Below are 17052 nucleotides of genomic sequence, written 5' to 3'. Positions count from 1 at the left end.
TGAAGTTAAAGATTTCACTGTTTCAAACGAAACCAAACATTAACTTTAAATATCTCGTTTTCTATTCTACAGATATTTACGAAATTTAAAACAATTATACACAAAAGTAGTCTCCATATACAGATGAAATATAAACAAAATCTATCGAGTAGTTTTCCAGATATTTGAAGTTAAAGATTTCACTGTTTCAAACGAAACCAAACTTTAACTCTAAATATCTCGTTTCCTACTCGACAGATTTTTACGAAATTTTATACAATTATAGACAAAAGTTGTCTCAATATACAGATAAAATATAAACAAAATCTATTGAGTAGTTTTCCAGATATTTGAAGTTAAAGATTTCACTGTTTCAAACGAAACCAAACTTTAACTCTAAATATCTCGTTTCCTACTCGACAGATTTTTACGAAATTTTATACAATTATAGACCAAACTTGTTTCCATTTACAGATAAAATATAAACAAAATCTATCAAGTAGTTTTCCAGATATTTGAAGTTAAAGATTTCACGGTTTCAAACGAAACCAATGTTTAACTCTAAATATCTCGTTTCCTACTCGACAGATTTTTACGAAATTTTATACAATTATAGACAAAACTTGTCTCCATATACAGATAAAATATAAACAAAATCTATCGAGTAGTTTTCCAGATATTTAAAGTTAAAGATTTCACTGTTTCAAACGAAACCAAACTTTAACTCTAAATATCTCGTTTCCTACTCGACAGATTTTTACGAAATTTTATACAATTATAGACAAAACTTGTCTCCATATACAGATAAAATATAAACAAAATCTATCGAGTAGTTTTCCAGATATTTGATGTTAAAGATTTCACTGTTTCAAACGAAACCAAACTTTAACTCTCAATATCTCGTTTCCTACTCGACAGATTTTTACGATATTTTATACAATTATAGACAAAACTTGTCTCCATATACAGATAAAATATAAACAAAATCTATCGAGTAGTTTTCCAGATATTTGAAGTTAAAGATTTCACTGTTTCTAACGAAACCAAACTTTAACTCTCAATATCTTGTTTCCTGCTCAACAGATTTTTACGAAATTTTATACAATTATAGACAAAAGTTGTCTCTAGATACAGATAAAATATAAACAAAATCTATTGAGTAGTTTTCCAGATATTTGAAGTTAAAGATTTTACTGTTTCAAACGAAACCAAACTTTAACTCTCAATATCTTGTTTCCTGCTCAACAGATTTTTACGAAATTTTATACAATTATAGACAAAAGTTGTCTCTAGATACAGATAAAATATAAACAAAATCTATTGAGTAGTTTTCCAGATATTTGAAGTTAAAGATTTTACTGTTTCAAACGAAACCAAACTTTAACTCTAAATATCTCGTTTCCTACTCGACAGATTTTTACGAAATTTTATACAATTATAGACAAAACTTGTCTCCATATACAGATAAAATATAAACAAAATCTATCGAGTAGTTTTCCAGATATTTGATGTTAAAGATTTCACTGTTTCAAACGAAACCAAACTTTAACTCTCAATATCTCGTTTCCTACTCGACAGATTTTTACGATATTTTATACAATTATAGACAAAACTTGTCTCCATATACAGATAAAATATAAACAAAATCTATCGAGTAGTTTTCCAGATATTTGAAGTTAAAGATTTCACTGTTTCTAACGAAACCAAACATTAACTTTAAATATCTCGTTTTCTATTCTACAGATATTTACGAAATTTAAAACAATTATACACAAAAGTAGTCTCCATATACAGATGAAATATAAACAAAATCTATCGAGTAGTTTTCCAGATATTTGAAGTTAAAGATTTCACTGTTTCTAACGAAACCAAACATTAACTTTAAATATCTCGTTTTCTATTCTACAGATATTTACGAAATTTAAAACAATTATACACAAAAGTAGTCTCCATATACAGATGAAATATAAACAAAATCTATCAAGTAGTTTTCCAGATATTTGAAGTTAAAGATTTCACTGTTTCTAACGAAACCAAACATTAACTTTAAATATCTCGTTTTCTATTCTACAGATATTTACGAAATTTAAAACAATTATACACAAAAGTAGTCTCCATATACAGATGAAATATAAACAAAATCTATTGAGTAGTTTTCCAGATATTTGAAGTTAAAGATTTTACTGTTTCAAACGAAACCAAACTTTAACTCTCAATATCTTGTTTCCTGCTCAACAGATTTTTACGAAATTTTATACAATTATAGACAAAAGTTGTCTCTAGATACAGATAAAATATAAACAAAATCTATTGAGTAGTTTTCCAGATATTTGAAGTTAAAGATTTTACTGTTTCAAACGAAACCAAACTTTAACTCTAAATATCTCGTTTCCTACTCGACAGATTTTTACGAAATTTTATACAATTATAGACAAAACTTGTCTCCATATACAGATAAAATATAAACAAAATCTATCGAGTAGTTTTCCAGATATTTGATGTTAAAGATTTCACTGTTTCAAACGAAACCAAACTTTAACTCTCAATATCTCGTTTCCTACTCGACAGATTTTTACGATATTTTATACAATTATAGACAAAACTTGTCTCCATATACAGATAAAATATAAACAAAATCTATCGAGTAGTTTTCCAGATATTTGAAGTTAAAGATTTCACTGTTTCTAACGAAACCAAACTTTAACTCTCAATATCTTGTTTCCTGCTCAACAGATTTTTACGAAATTTTATACAATTATAGACAAAAGTTGTCTCTAGATACAGATAAAATATAAACAAAATCTATTGAGTAGTTTTCCAGATATTTGAAGTTAAAGATTTTACTGTTTCAAACGAAACCAAACTTTAACTCTCAATATCTTGTTTCCTGCTCAACAGATTTTTACGAAATTTTATACAATTATGGAAAAAAGTAGTCTCCATATACAGATAAAATATAAACAAAATCTATCGAGTAGTTTTCTAGATATTTGAAGTTAATTTTAAAGGTTTTGCAAGTGGTTAAAATTTCAAAACTCTCTTTTGCTATTGCTCTGATTTTAATGGAATCTTTACCTAACTGTAGAGAAATGCGTTCTTTATAACTCATTTAATTATGGCTAATTTGCTCAAAAAAAAAACTTATTTAATTAATTTTATTTTTAGTAACGGTTTTTTTCTTCTAAATAATAGTTTGATTATAATCGATTTATATGACAAGCAATCTAAGTTAACTATTGTGTTACTTGAACAATATTTCTGTTTATGCCAATAGTATTGGTATTGGCCAGTTTTGGGGTCGGTTAGATCTAATAAATTCTAAAAAAATTTAATGAAAACTTAATGCTGTAAAATTACTGAAATGATATTAATGAGATGTTGGGTACTCACTGATTTGTGTACCTTTTGGCGTTTAATCAACCCTAACTTTTTAATCAACCTTGACTTTTTAAATTGTAAGTTTTTATTAAAGATATCAACTAATAAGTGTTTATCTCGTTTGTGTAAGTAATTAATGATCGCCGAGAATATGTCTATCTGGGAAGGCTATGGAAAGGTTAGGCTGCGGTAATGAGTCTGGTGAGATCTAAGACGAGTACCGTGACGTCACCTATCAAGTGCGTAATTAGAGCGTGCATCAGACAACATGAGGGTTCTCTCTCTCTTCCCTTTGACTATAACCTGCACCGTGTATAAATAAAACCAACCTTTAACCTCCCCTAGACCACAAACTGCAACATACTTTCTTTTATATTTATTAAGAAACATCTTTATGTATTCCTCCTACGTAGCCTAGCTGTATAGTTTATGTTTAAATAAGGGAACTAAAATAAACTATAAACTTCATGAGCGAAAATTGATTTCCTTAGTAAGAATATTGTAGTTACTATTTTTTAACTTTAAGTAATTCGGTGGAGAGGGAACATTTAATTATGCATTTATTTCTTAGCGGTTTCAATGTCCAAACTACCACCACAAAATTATGGGTCAATTTTTTAATTTTATCATTAAATAAAATTCAAGGCCTAAGCACGGGAATCGAACCCAGTACCACCATAACACAAATTATCTCCGCGGGCCTTGCCTCAAACCACTCGGCTATCGTGGTGGCTGATATGGAACTGTAGAAACAATAGCTATAACATAAACAGCGCTAGCTAATAAGTAGTAGATCTGCAACAATGTTTCAGTGTTTAATAAAAGTCAATAAATTGTAATAATTAATAACATAAAGCAAGTTTTAAAAAAAATAAAATAAAATAAAGAGTAATAATTTTTAGTCTATATTTTTGTTATTATTTATTGAAAAATTTACAACTGCAAAATTTTCATCAAGTAAATATGATGAAGGGAAAAGATGAGCACAAGAGTGGAGCAGTTGTCCACTGACAACCCTACGAGATATTGTCAAGCAGTGAGGAATGAGAAATATGCAGGCGATAGATAGTGAATGTGATATGGGAAAAGTGAAGAACTTGAGTTGATGCGAGTAATTGGCAAAGTAATAGCGCTGAGAGTTTGACTGAAGAGAGAGACGGATATTTACCTATTTACAAATTTACAAAGAAAATATTGTATATCAATTTTACTCCATCAGTAGATCTCGGCGTCTCAGACTTCTGTTGGGATTCCCAGGAATGGAGTGGGAAGAAAGTTCTTGGATTGTTCAGGATTGTAGTGGCGAGAGAGTTGAAATATTTTGTTCCGGGATGTGATAAGGTCGCGTACAAAAGGAACATTGAGATCCTTGTGGATGGTCTGGTTAGAAACGTAAAATGGAGCATAAGTGATACTGCGAAGAATTTTGGTTTGGAGTGTTTGTAGTCGGTTATAATTAGAGCCTTAGAGGTTATAATTAGTCTAGATTAATGAAATATTATCATCTGTGGATAAATAGGATTAGGTAGGCCAGCTCTAAGAAGCTAAATGTAACGTGGAGAAAATAGAAAATGAGGAAGATGATGTGCTCCTGTATTGCACGAGAACAGCCATTTTGAGTTAAATCCATACACTTTACCGTGAATAAATAATTGAGTTCTTTCCCTGTCAGATATTAGCCTAAGCTGAACAGCAACTCTGATCATTTCTATGCCATAGTTAATAAAGAGATTTCCCTCCTCTAAGCTACTTACATTCCTGTAGAATAGGTTCAGCTAGCATTCTGCAAGATTACCTCATCTAGACGTTTATAATGATGAACATTCAATTTTGTTATAATATCTTTCGAAATATTCATTTGTATTACTCCCATCCTAAAAGTCCCTCGGGTTCTGAGCACCAGTAACGTGGAAACAAATTCGTGAATGCGCTGAGCAAATTAAAGAAATCAATAATCAATCTTTAAGAAAGAATTTCAAACCATTGTGAGAGGCGTAGCATATGCCCAAATTCAAAGATTTCATTTCTTAGTAAGTTTGATTCTGAGAATGTGCAACATGGACACTTTAAGTAGTAAAATAAACCTTAATTATTTGATAATCAATAATAATTAAGTTGTAAACTAATTACTTTATACTTATAATTATGTGAGGTCGCCTCCAAGGCAGAAGAAGCAGTGGGAGCAGGGAGCAGGCTAATTCGAATCCTTGGAATCCCAACAACAATCTTCCAGACTGAGTACTGAGATTATAAGACAGAGGAACTCAATTCCAGACAACTTATTTCCTCAGGCATCCAGCCGGCTCTACTGGCTATCAAGTTCTACGAAGGAATGTGAGGCTACTTTGATGGACAGTCTGATGAATGCTAGACACTTTGTTTTAGGGCGATCGAGCAGGTTATGAGTAGAACAGACCTAGTTATGGAAAAAGATTTACCATTAAAAGTGAAGTAAAGTAATGCCTATTTTTTCAGGCCGGCTGTACGTCCAACTACCAAATTAGGTATCGTGGACGGAGGTGACTAGCAAACATACTTTACTATAAATTTCTCATATTAACCATTAAAGGTAAAGACTGGGAATATAGCCTAGTACCGCAATACATCTTAGCATTGCGGGTCTAGCCTCTAACCGCTCGGCTACCGTGGCGACTAGCAAACATACTTTACTATAAATTTCTCATATTAACCATTAAAGGTAAAGACTGGGAATATAGCCTAGTACCGCAATACATCTTAGCATTGCGGGTCTAGCCTCTAACCGCTCGGCTACCGTGGCGATTAGCAAACATACTTTACTATAAATTTCTCATATTAACCATTAAAGGTAAAGACTGGGAATATAGCCTAGTACCGCAATACATCTTAGCATTGCGGGTCTAGCCTCTAACCTCTCGGTTATCGTGGCGCCTAGGTTTACTATTATTTCCTTCCATTTATGTATGAAATACATCAATAAGGTGTTATTACAAAATATAATCTCTCGTAAACATGCACAAATGCTGAATTTGTGAACAGGTAAGCTGTAGGAAAGTTGGTTGGTACACCTGTATTACTAAGATGACAATGGTTGGCAAGTGATACTAGTTAATTTATGCAAAATGAATATTAATGTGGTTGTCCAGCAGGAGGCGGCATTTACAGGAGGAGGAGGTGGGTCTTGATGCCCGGCTCAATTTTGTTCCGCCGTGACCATGACTTCAAACAGATGAATTTCCTGCAAAAGACAACCAAGGGAAACCTCAAATTAACCTCCCAGATCTTCTATTGTCTCTATTGTTGATTTCATAAATAGGGTTAAGCCGATACTTTGCAGCAAAAGTTCTGGGTCCAAGATTGGTTGGTAAAAGAGTTTTTAGATAAATGCTCAATTTTTTTTGTAGAAGATGATCTTCTTGCTTTCTATTATTGCTGGCATGACGATCATGACACATTTCGCTGGAAATGCATGCTAGAACATTCACGAAAAATGCTCTGAACGACTGTGTGGGTGTACTATGTGCCAAAATGAAGTTATTTTGCAATGACAAGAATTATTATTATTTATTTTTTTTAAAGTATATTTAAAAAACTAAATGTGGAACACTGTGACTCGATCTCAGCACTTCCTGCGGCTCAGATCAAAAGAAAATAAAGAAGAAGAATAAATTTAATATCCGCAGAGTGCGACGCCCTCCTGCGGATAGACAGCAAATTATCACATCACAGACAAGGCGGCCCCCTCCAAACATCTTGTACCACTTGCTATTCATCGCAACACTAAATCAAATTCTTTTGGCGGCAGATTTTTACCATGTCTACAGGTATATTGATCAACGGGTTATATTATAAGTTGAACAGAAAATTACTCTGCTTGGACTTTAGACATTCTCAGTGTATTCAGTCAATAAAATTTAAAAATACCGATCACATTAGTTTGTTGATTCTGTACTCTCTTTTCTTTCAGACTACACCATCTAACAGCGGACACTGAGTTGCTTGAAAGAGAAAAATCTAAGGGCCAGCAGCTGGATTCGAACCTGGCATCTCTGCGTGAGAAGACAGTGTTGCTAACCACATAGCTCTGGCTATCTCTTCTCTGGCTTTTGATACAGTTGTTGTTACTCTGTAGAGCAGCCATTCTGGCCCAGAGAAGCTTTGGAGATGGTTTGTTTTCTCTTGCCACAGAGATTCTAATACAATAATAACAGTCTCATGATAAACGTAAGACCTGGAAAATCTTCTTAAGTTAGTAAAATACGAACTACTTGTTGCAAAAGAGAAACTGTGCCACTAGTGGAATTAGCCAAGTGCATGCACTAAAGGAAGACCTCACAATGTTACGTTACCCTTAAGAATTTTAGTCTTGCTTCAGATCCGCTGAACAGTGTTGGTAAAACTGTGGAGGTTACACATTATTGTGGTTGACAGTCTTGCCAAACTATCTTTGTAAACACCAAAATACCGTAGGCAGCTTAGTCTGGTCACATACTGCATTCTCTTCTCTGCCAACTATGCGTCTTCTCAAGGAATTCATAAGTGTTTGTCCTATATAAATTTGAAATAGAAGGTTTTTGAACATATACATATAAGACAAAATGATGGCATTAATCGATCATTTCTGCTAGGATATCCGTTCATTTAAGTTTTTTTGAAATTTTGTATGAAGTGTCTAAACTTAATCGCATTATTACTACGCTTTTTGTTCAGTTCTTCCGGAAGTATTATGATCGTAAATAAAAGTTATTTCCGGAAAGCAATGTTTGAAGGAAAATTGATAAACTTTTAATGTGCCTTTGCAGCAATAGATCTGAGTTTTTTTAAATATTTTCTCAAAAAATTCATTATATTTTCATAATAATTGAACTAAACAAGAATGTAAGGCACTAAACTGAAGAAGATAGAACGCTCTATCACTAGATTTAGTGTTGCCATGACAACTAAACCTTTATTAATTACACTAATAGAAAGTAGAGAGTATGGAGTGCCGCAGGGATGAAGCTGGATTGCGACAATACTCGAGTGTGTCCTCATTGGGGCCGAACACCCTCCAGGCGGTGATAACACACCCGCTAGTTTGCCCTAGCGGCGAGCCGGCAACTGATTTACATCCTACCCCTTTCCAGTACTATGCTGGAGAAGGTTTCCTCCAATTATGAAGGTTCTGGAGGCAGATTCCTCTTCAACACAAGAAAACTTCACGTATCCCAGAAAAGTACCAAGGAAAAGGAAGGCGCAATACCCACACTTCCAATTTCCGCTTTAAAATTGGGAAATTCAATTTTTAAAATTTACAGCATTCTGAACACTAAGTTTTTTCATCAGCAATGGTGGAATCAATGTCCCAAGTTTGGGACAAATTGTGTCATGTCAATCAATGTCGATGGTTTCACTATTCGACTAAAATAACTTGGATTTAAGGAGTGATCTCGCTAGCTGCCGGCTTCCCTCTCTTTTTTGAAGAGTTTGTTTCCTTTAATTTAGGGGGAGCCAGTCTCAATTTAGCGGAAGAAGTCTTATCGCCTGAGACTGCTGTATGGTGATAGCTCCCTACAAGGCGCTAACAACACTATCCTGCAACATTACTGCATTGCGTTACTGTTCAGCGCACAGTTAATAAATTCAGTTCTCCTGACGAATAACAGTCTCAATGAAATGTATTCAACAATTTAGATCATTCATTGCCATGAATACAACAGACCTAAAGTAACTTTTGTACGTACTGTTCAGACGCTCTCCTCTGACAGCTGTAAGAAGTAAACAACACCAAATGTTTTACCAGCTGATCACTACCAACATAACCTCCAACATCTGATGCAATTAACAACAGGAAATTGGAAAAACAAAGTTAAAAGATGTTGAACTTCTTTATCTTTAGTTCGGTCAACAACAACTAAAAACTCTTTTACCCAGGCCTGTAAAGTTACCCTTTTAATTTAGTAATTAGTAGAACTCTGGAAAATTGCAATAATGGTTTTGCATGGCCATCTTGATAAACAGTGAGAGAAAAAAAATTGTATTGTACATTCAGGTAGTTCTGAAAATGCTTGAATAAATTTACAATCAAAGTTGAACAAAACTCTCAGCTTCACTAGAATAACTAAATAAATATATTTCTGGAGAATGTTTTCAAATAAAAAGTTTGTTCATCGAACAGGTGAAGAATGGTTACTTTATCTTGGGCAGACTGTAGCCATAGTTTCTTACCAATTATTGTTAATTAAATAAGTATAATCTCTCAAATAAGAAAATACCAATCTTAAAGTGCTAATAGTTTGTTGTAAGAGTCTCTGAAATTTGCATAACTTTTCTCAAGTGCATTTTCCTGATATTAGATAGATAGATAGATTAAACTAGGGCGGCCTCAAGGCCTACGCCACTGCGACCCCTTTGGTTCTATTGTGGCTCCCCTCACTCTAAAGCTCACCCTCCAGACCTCTCCGTTTAATCAGACTCTTAATTCTGGGAGAGCGACTCCTGGGGTAAAGCTCCTCAGGCCTTGGTTTTTCCTCCCCCGAGAAGTAAAATCCTTAGCCACTTCCTCATATTACATCTCACTTTACTATTAAACAAATCTTCATAAAATTTTATTCAATTATAGAATATTTCTGTTACTATATAGTATTTTATTGAGAGATATAGAAGTATATTGTACTCGATAACGTAAAGACCACATCTTGGAGGCCTACTACATCAGCCTAAGAGATAGATGTATTAGGGTACGAGAAATAGGTAAATTTACATAGATAATATCTCGCTAGAACTTTAACACAAAATATCTTATTTCTCGTAATTACCATTCCACTATGAAATTTGACTAACTCACGGACTATTCCTGTCTCTATTTGCGTGAGTGAGAGAGAGATATAACAGTTTTGGTGGTAACCAAAAGTTGACATTGCAAAAGTTTACAGAAAAATCCATTTTTGAGAAATTCTATATCAAAAATTGGCAAAATTCCATTGAGTACTTCCCGATTTTGGATTTTGAACTCTCTTTGGAGTTCAAAAACAAAGTTTGAGCTTCCGGTATATTTTCTGTTTTTTTTGGTGGGGGGGAGGACTTTTCCTGTAAAAACTCGCAATCGGAAATTAGAAACGATGTCCATTAGGCAGTAGGAGGAGATAATTCCCTGTAATTACTCTCTGGGTGGTGTAATTGCCGGGACTAATATGACGTAGCGTCCCGGTGGGTACATTTTCTTCCTTAATGAAGGTCGTCTCGCTAGACTACGCCCTCCTCCGCCCAGGCTGGCCACATTTACGCTTACCCTGGAGGTGGAGTTGCCAACTTTTTCCATCGCGATACATTATTAACTTCTGCGCAACTAACTAGAAGGCAGAAGAAGAACTAATGTAGAACCGCAGCTTTATAAAGTTTCGTAATAAACGCTGATCTTCTTTTCAGCCATTAGCTTTCTTATATCTTTGGAAATATTAACAGGTACACCAGACTTGCATCTTCCAACTTCTAATATATTAAGCCCTTTTTTCTTTTGTAGCGCTCAAGATCAACTAAATATCATTCGAAACTTTGGCTTAAAAAATTTTAATTATATCTGTCCAAAACTCAAAATTCCACAGAAGTAATATCTCATCCAAATCTGGAGAACTAATGCTATCTAGGTGTGCGGATTGGGATGATCGATTCTTCTTGCCGGACGAGTTCCTTTAAAATATGATTTTTTTTTTTTTTTTCAATAAGTGGTTTTAAAACAAGTGCGTGTCTCCAGTAACGTGCACTCCAGGATGTGTCAAATATGAAATGGATATTAAGTAGGTGGAGGTTTAAACGGAGTATGCTTCTTCATTTTGGCAAAAGAGTTGGCCAGCACTGTTGTAACACGTCTTCATTTCTAAAAACGTCCAAATTAACCCTTTGGCAAAAAAGAAAAAGGTTGCACAACCTGATGTAGAGTGCCTTAATTACTTACAGAAATTCCTTGCCCAGAATGGAAGTAAAGTCTTCACAGTGTAAATATTCTATTTTTACAAAAACACACCACAAAAAAGCACACAAATGTTTCTTTAAACTTCTTCTTCTTTATATTGTCAGCTGTTCTTGGTCTCGAACTCTGAAGCCTGTCCAAGTAAACAGTGGTAGAAGGTTTAGCAGATAAATTGGAAACAATGTTGCCAATTGCCCATGAATGAATTATGTGTCGGTTTAATAGTTTGTGTTGGCCAGCCTGTTAACTCGGTCTCAGTGCCACATGGTAGACCATCATCTGTCACTGTTTACGGTCACTGTCTAAAAAGAAAAATGAAGGAACTTTTTCACACTATTATCGTTACTTATTTAAACTAAGTAGTTTTTACATTATCTATCTCGTAGCTACTAATTTGAGGTTAGGTTATACACACTGTTACAAGGAGCGTAATAGAATATTATCCAGGGATTTCTTTAGTTTACTTGTCACACTTTTTACTTACACAGCTGTGTACAGCCAGCTGGCTTTCCTGTACCATCAGCTGCCGACCTACATATTTATACCTAACATTAAACACACTGCCATTTAATTCGATAGTTTCGTCTATTCACTGATGTATCGTTTTGTTCTAAAAGACCCGAATCGATAGTTGGTTCAACGATTTGTGCTGAACACAACACATGCACACTTTGTTAAAACTTCCTTTTCACGCACCGGATACCTGGAAACGTGTACTTTCTGAGAAAATCTCCAGCCATAAACCTGCACGATGGCTTTGTGAAAACTAGGCCACAATAAACTTCAGAGCTATCGGGTTCCACCCAATTACTCTGGTCGCTGCTTCGTTTTCGACGTGTATTTGTGAACCTTCGTCTTTTCGACAGTAACAAAGCAGAGCACAAAATCAGTTTGAATCAGCAGCTGCCCTGAATAGGTCAGAATTCAACGCCCTCTTTCTTCTGATCGTACATCTTTAATCGTCGTCGATCGTACAATAGTATTATACACCTTCTCCTTGTTTTCATCAGTGATTGCAGTTTTGAGTCGCTTTTCACGTGGATTATCTTTAAGAGAAATCGACTGTGATTTTTAAAAAATGCACAGGCAGCCACAATATCCCATTTAAAGGCTTTAATGATTGCAACGCCATCTCTGTGCTAACAGTCGAAATCTTTTCAGCTTGCTTTGTAAATACAAATACCCTGTTAAGCACCCAATATCCATTCAGATAACAGGTTGAGATGCATTAAAAGTGGAAATCCAATTGCTCTTCATAAACCTTGATGAATCCATAATCTTTGAAGATGGATGAAACTTTAGAAAAGGTTTCGAATGAAAGTGAAACAATCACGCTGTGACGGATGAAATCTTTGATCTTTCCTAATTACAAGACGCAAAGTTGTGCTAAAGTTAAGGGCGAATGTTGACTTTCAATTTAAGTTCACAAGTCAGTATTACTGAAAATGATACTTATAGAAATTTCCCAAGTTTGCAAGAAGAACGATTGATTTCTTCTTGCCTCTGAATGAGTTCGAGGAATCACTATGATTTCTCCCAACAAGAACTTACATCCAACAAGCTCTGAACTTCAGTTTATAATAGCTTCCAGCCTAGCCAAACTCTATATCTTGATAATAGTGGAGTACACTTCAGCTGGGGCTATTATCCAATTAGCGCCGAAGTTTTCCACATTACAGAGAGTTCGTGCACTAACCCGGGGGAGTCTTGGAGTGCTTCCGACTGGCTAGAGTTCTTTCCATTACTTCTAATTACGTCCCCCACACTCCATTCGCGTCGTTCATTACAGGAGTTTTGTGTTTCTATTATATTTCTGAAACTGGATTATTTTAAAAGAAATCTGTTCTCTCACACAAGCTTTATTACCATAATTAATTTCATGTAAGCTTGATGAAATGTACAGTTTGTATCCAGAAGATAAAGCTTATATCGATAATCAATTCAACGGAACCATTTTCGACCAATGCTAAACATTAAAAAACATCTGTTCAGCCAAAAGTAGTTCTTTATGTTATATTTCCTGCAAAGTTGGTTTTTAGCTATTTCAACCTTATTACTGTATAAACATTAATTAAAAAATGGAATAAAATTGATACCTTCTGTTTTGAAAAGCATCCCTTTGTTAAATCAAGCTGATTGGATAAATAATAACCTTCCTCTAATCAGAGCCAATGAAATTGTCCAATTAAGTGCGTCCATTTTTCTACAGTAATTTTGAGGGCATTATGAACTCATACCTTACTTCTATTATACGACAATCTCGCACATTATAATGAAAACAAAAACAATAGTTTAATCTGCCCAAAATGAATGAAAACAAAGTATCAATATCGAAGGTATTAGGTTAGCAAAAATTTCATAAACATTGAGGATTAACAATAAATTATGGAGTTAATTTATTCAATGAAAAGTGAGCGAAACTATTTGGCGCCATAATGAAATGCTTTAGTGGATTTATTGTTACAGGTGAACGTTTTAAAAATTTATTTCATTATAAAGAGAAGCCAAGATGAATAGATAGCTTTGTGTGGAACGGAAGCATGACCAGGAGCAGGCGAAGAAGGTTATATAATATATAAAACAGTGTTGTTATTTACTATAAAAGAGGGAAAGTTGGAGAGGCTCTCTCTGTAAACAAGGGTATAAAAATTTTATGACACAGCCAGCCAGGAGTACCAACTGCTACCCCCTGCACACAGCTCTCGAATAGATACAGTTTTCTTCTACGTACAACACTGTATTGTGGCCATTATCCTTTCTCCAAGCCTCGTATTTTAAATATTTTCTTTCTATTAAAAAAAATGTATAACTTTTTGTGTTTTTTAATAAAAAAGAAAAAGGAAAAGCACTACGTAATTTATTCTCTAGTCAGGTTGCCTTAAAATTATTGTTTACCTAATGAAATGGATATCGAGAGAAAATATCGATTTTGTTAACAGCGTTTTACTTTCTCTTGCTCCCCCCCCCCCGCCTAGTAGTAGTGGCATCGATCTTGATTGTGAGTTTGCACCGGAAATTACCCACATTTGGGATGCTCAGTGTATCAAAGTGGTAGTGTGTGTTAACGGAGGTCGTCAGGAGAGCTCCAGCAGCCATAGAGAAATAAATAATGAAAATAACTGTGTACAAAAAACTAAAAATCTTTCATTGATTGTTACTAGAGGGCTGGAATGCTGGAATTCACCATTGAACTTATATCGGCCAATATATTCGTATCGCAATGTGTCCGCCTCCTGTACTAAAAAAAAAACAAAGCTGTTGTACGAGTAAAAGGAAGTCAATTTACAGGTGAGAGAATTTCAGTCTATTTTCGTGGGAAAGAATAATTATTATAACCATAAATGTGAACTTTTAAATACCAAGATTAAACTAGCAATCAAATTCAATTTTTGTGAAGATATTATTTAATTAAATAATCTATCTTTGGGGCAAGAATTTGACGAGAAAGTAGAGCATTGAACTTCTGTGCGTTGGTAACATGAAGGAGTTTGACCTTCGAGAAATCGCGCACCGTTGGGACCAAAACCTTCTTGCGAGCTTGAGAATGGGAGCTTATGGTCCGAGGAGGGCATCCAGCAATACTGTCGTCTCGGACGACAAATGGGTTTAGATAGTGGTTTCGCCCTGTAGTTACTATTGGGCAAATATAGAAAAACGGCTTAAGATTAAGGGTATCTATGTTGATAGTTTGCTGGTATGACGACGAGACCTTAAAAACTGGTTTTGGTCTTCATGTTCAACAATCATTGAATGGTAAAATTAAAGGCAATATTGGATTTCGCTACAAGAATTCTTCCGACTTTTCTAGGTTAGGAAGTGAGCCTTAGCCAACTCGTTAACTAACTCAGTCAGTTTCCCTACGAGACGGGAACATGAGAAGAAGTCGAAATCTTTACTCCAAACTAATTAAACTACCACTGATGGTGGATGTAAATTCGAAACCCAGCAATAAACATGCGCACTACAACGAATAAAATTAACGATATTACTCAGCACAAACTGTATCTAAAAACCATTTGTCTTTTTGTAAATTAAACTTAATTGAAGGGTTTTTTTTTAGCTGTCGCAAAATTAATTAAAAGTGAACACAATATTTGATCGAACAAAAAGTAAAACGCACAATTTAAGTGAGAAAGAATGCATTAAGGAGCCGTTGCCATTTCGAACTGTAGCTGTTGTGTTGAAGGAATGGTTGCCAACTTAACTTCTAAACAAAACCAAGCAAGTTACAAACAATGCAAAGCAAGTTACAAAACAATGGCAAAACTTACTTCATTAATAAATCTTAATCCCAATTTTACTTTCCAGAGAAAGTAAAGGCGATCGTGACGAATTTTCTCCCACCGGAAATACTTGTTTGAGAGTTCTCTTAATTGGAAATCATATGTTTATTGCTTCGTCTGTGCCAATTCATATTGTTCGCTATCACCCCTCACTTCCGGAAATGAGGTTTTAGTTGAAAAAAAAATATTTTCAACCGAAATAAAGTTTTTCACCTAAAAAAAAACACTCGAACTTGTCCTTGAAACTGCCGGAAATTTGGTTTAATACGGTTTTCCATTTCTGGAACTTTCTGGGACAGGATTGGGTAAGCGTCGAATGAAGAGAGCCGCCACACTTCAGTCGACTTTGTCTGACTAATATTCCCGAAGGTTTCTGACGGACAAAACGTGGCATTATTTTGCAAAATATTTCCTTTTTTACTGAAATTTGGGCACTTTGTAAAAGCGTACACCGTACAGTAATGACACTTAAGATAGAGGAAAGCAAAGCCATGTTAATCTCTTTGAACGATCCTTTGAACTAAACGAAGAATTAAAAGAAAAGTAAGAGCTATTTCCGGGGGAAATTGAACTTAGTAGCGATTCTCTAATTAGTTAGTACACGTAGTAATAGAAAGTGATTCTTAAGAATGAGATAAAACTGTTAAAGCAAGCGCAATGAGTGAATGCACGCATGTAAATTCACGAGTAAATAAATGTATTGGTAAGGTTGTGGAGTATAGTATTTATCAATAAAACACTTGTTGAATACGTACTATCTACAGGTAATGATGACATTCAGCCTGCTTGGTGCATCGCGCTCCGTCAGTTCAGCGTTGTTCAGCAAGTTGTTCACTGTATCGGACACCAACACCTATGATATTGCCTTATTTTTTTTTGTTCAAGCAAAACTAATTTTTAATATTTTAATTGAGATAAAAATATAATCTTTGTTTCTTTTATAAGAAACTAAAATTTTGATAAGTCTAATGTAAAGCGAAAGAAAAACTGTCAAAGCCGAGGTCTAAAAACTAGAGTAGAAAACGCATGTTCAGCTAGCCGCGGCGAATTGAGGCGGGTGATGTGTGAGCTCGGAAAATAAGGGCGCGAGCTGGCTGAAGTGCTGCCACTACAGCAGCGCCGTTCGCACGCACCGAGGCGCACCCTTTCCGCCGGCACGTACGCAAGCGCCATCTTTCCACTGGACTTCAAATTTGTCCCCAACTCATCCCTCATCCAAACACAAACACATACTCACTGGAAAACTGGTTGTTTTCCTTTCACTCTTTCCTGTCTTGTCCTGCACACTGGAGCCAACATAACTTTGTTTTCTTTCTTCTTTGTTTTTCTGTTTGCTTTTTCATTCTATTGGAAGAGGAAGACATTTTTGTGAGTCCTGGTCAATTTTTTTATAATCAAATTTGCTGCTCTCTATTCCGAAGAACTGGGCCGTAATGAAAATATGAAGTAAATGTACTACGTGCGATTCCTAATCTACACAAAATT

At 34.8% G+C, this 17052-nt stretch overlaps 1 protein-coding gene and 1 long non-coding RNA gene across 4 annotated transcripts in view; one reads left to right on the top strand and one right to left on the bottom strand.

The window, feature by feature from the left end:
- The window catches only part of LOC141452583 (uncharacterized), a 50939-nt gene extending 36348 nt beyond the window's left edge, over window positions 1–14591 (top strand). Inside the window, exons 1-3 of one of the 2 annotated variants that reach the window (XR_012457471.1) lie at window positions 6527–7160; window positions 7304–7503; window positions 13751–14591. This is a non-coding gene — a long non-coding RNA (uncharacterized lncRNA). Of the gene's footprint in view, window positions 1–6526; window positions 7161–7303; window positions 7504–13750 lie in introns of those variants that run through there. The other variant, XR_012457472.1, reaches the window with a different exon arrangement.
- The window catches only part of LOC141452258 (GTPase-activating Rap/Ran-GAP domain-like protein 3), a 387611-nt gene that overhangs the window by 367563 nt on the left and 2996 nt on the right, over window positions 1–17052 (bottom strand). The window contains exon 1 of one of the 2 annotated variants that reach the window (XM_074124241.1): window positions 16323–16900. The exons of the other annotated variant lie outside the window; for it this stretch is intronic. Within the exon in view, the coding sequence (XP_073980342.1) occupies window positions 16323–16344 (22 nt within the window). The 5' untranslated portion in view covers window positions 16345–16900. Of the gene's footprint in view, window positions 1–16322; window positions 16901–17052 lie in introns of those variants that run through there. 2 annotated transcript variants of the gene reach the window in all.

This window comes from Rhodnius prolixus, unplaced genomic scaffold (genome assembly GCF_049639745.1).
Source record: "Rhodnius prolixus isolate KJV_2025 unplaced genomic scaffold, Rpr scaffold_1, whole genome shotgun sequence".
In the NCBI taxonomy this organism is placed as follows: domain Eukaryota; kingdom Metazoa; phylum Arthropoda; class Insecta; order Hemiptera; family Reduviidae; genus Rhodnius; species Rhodnius prolixus.
Note: the sequence above shows the minus strand (reverse complement) of the source record. Positions and strands in the feature narration are given on the sequence as shown.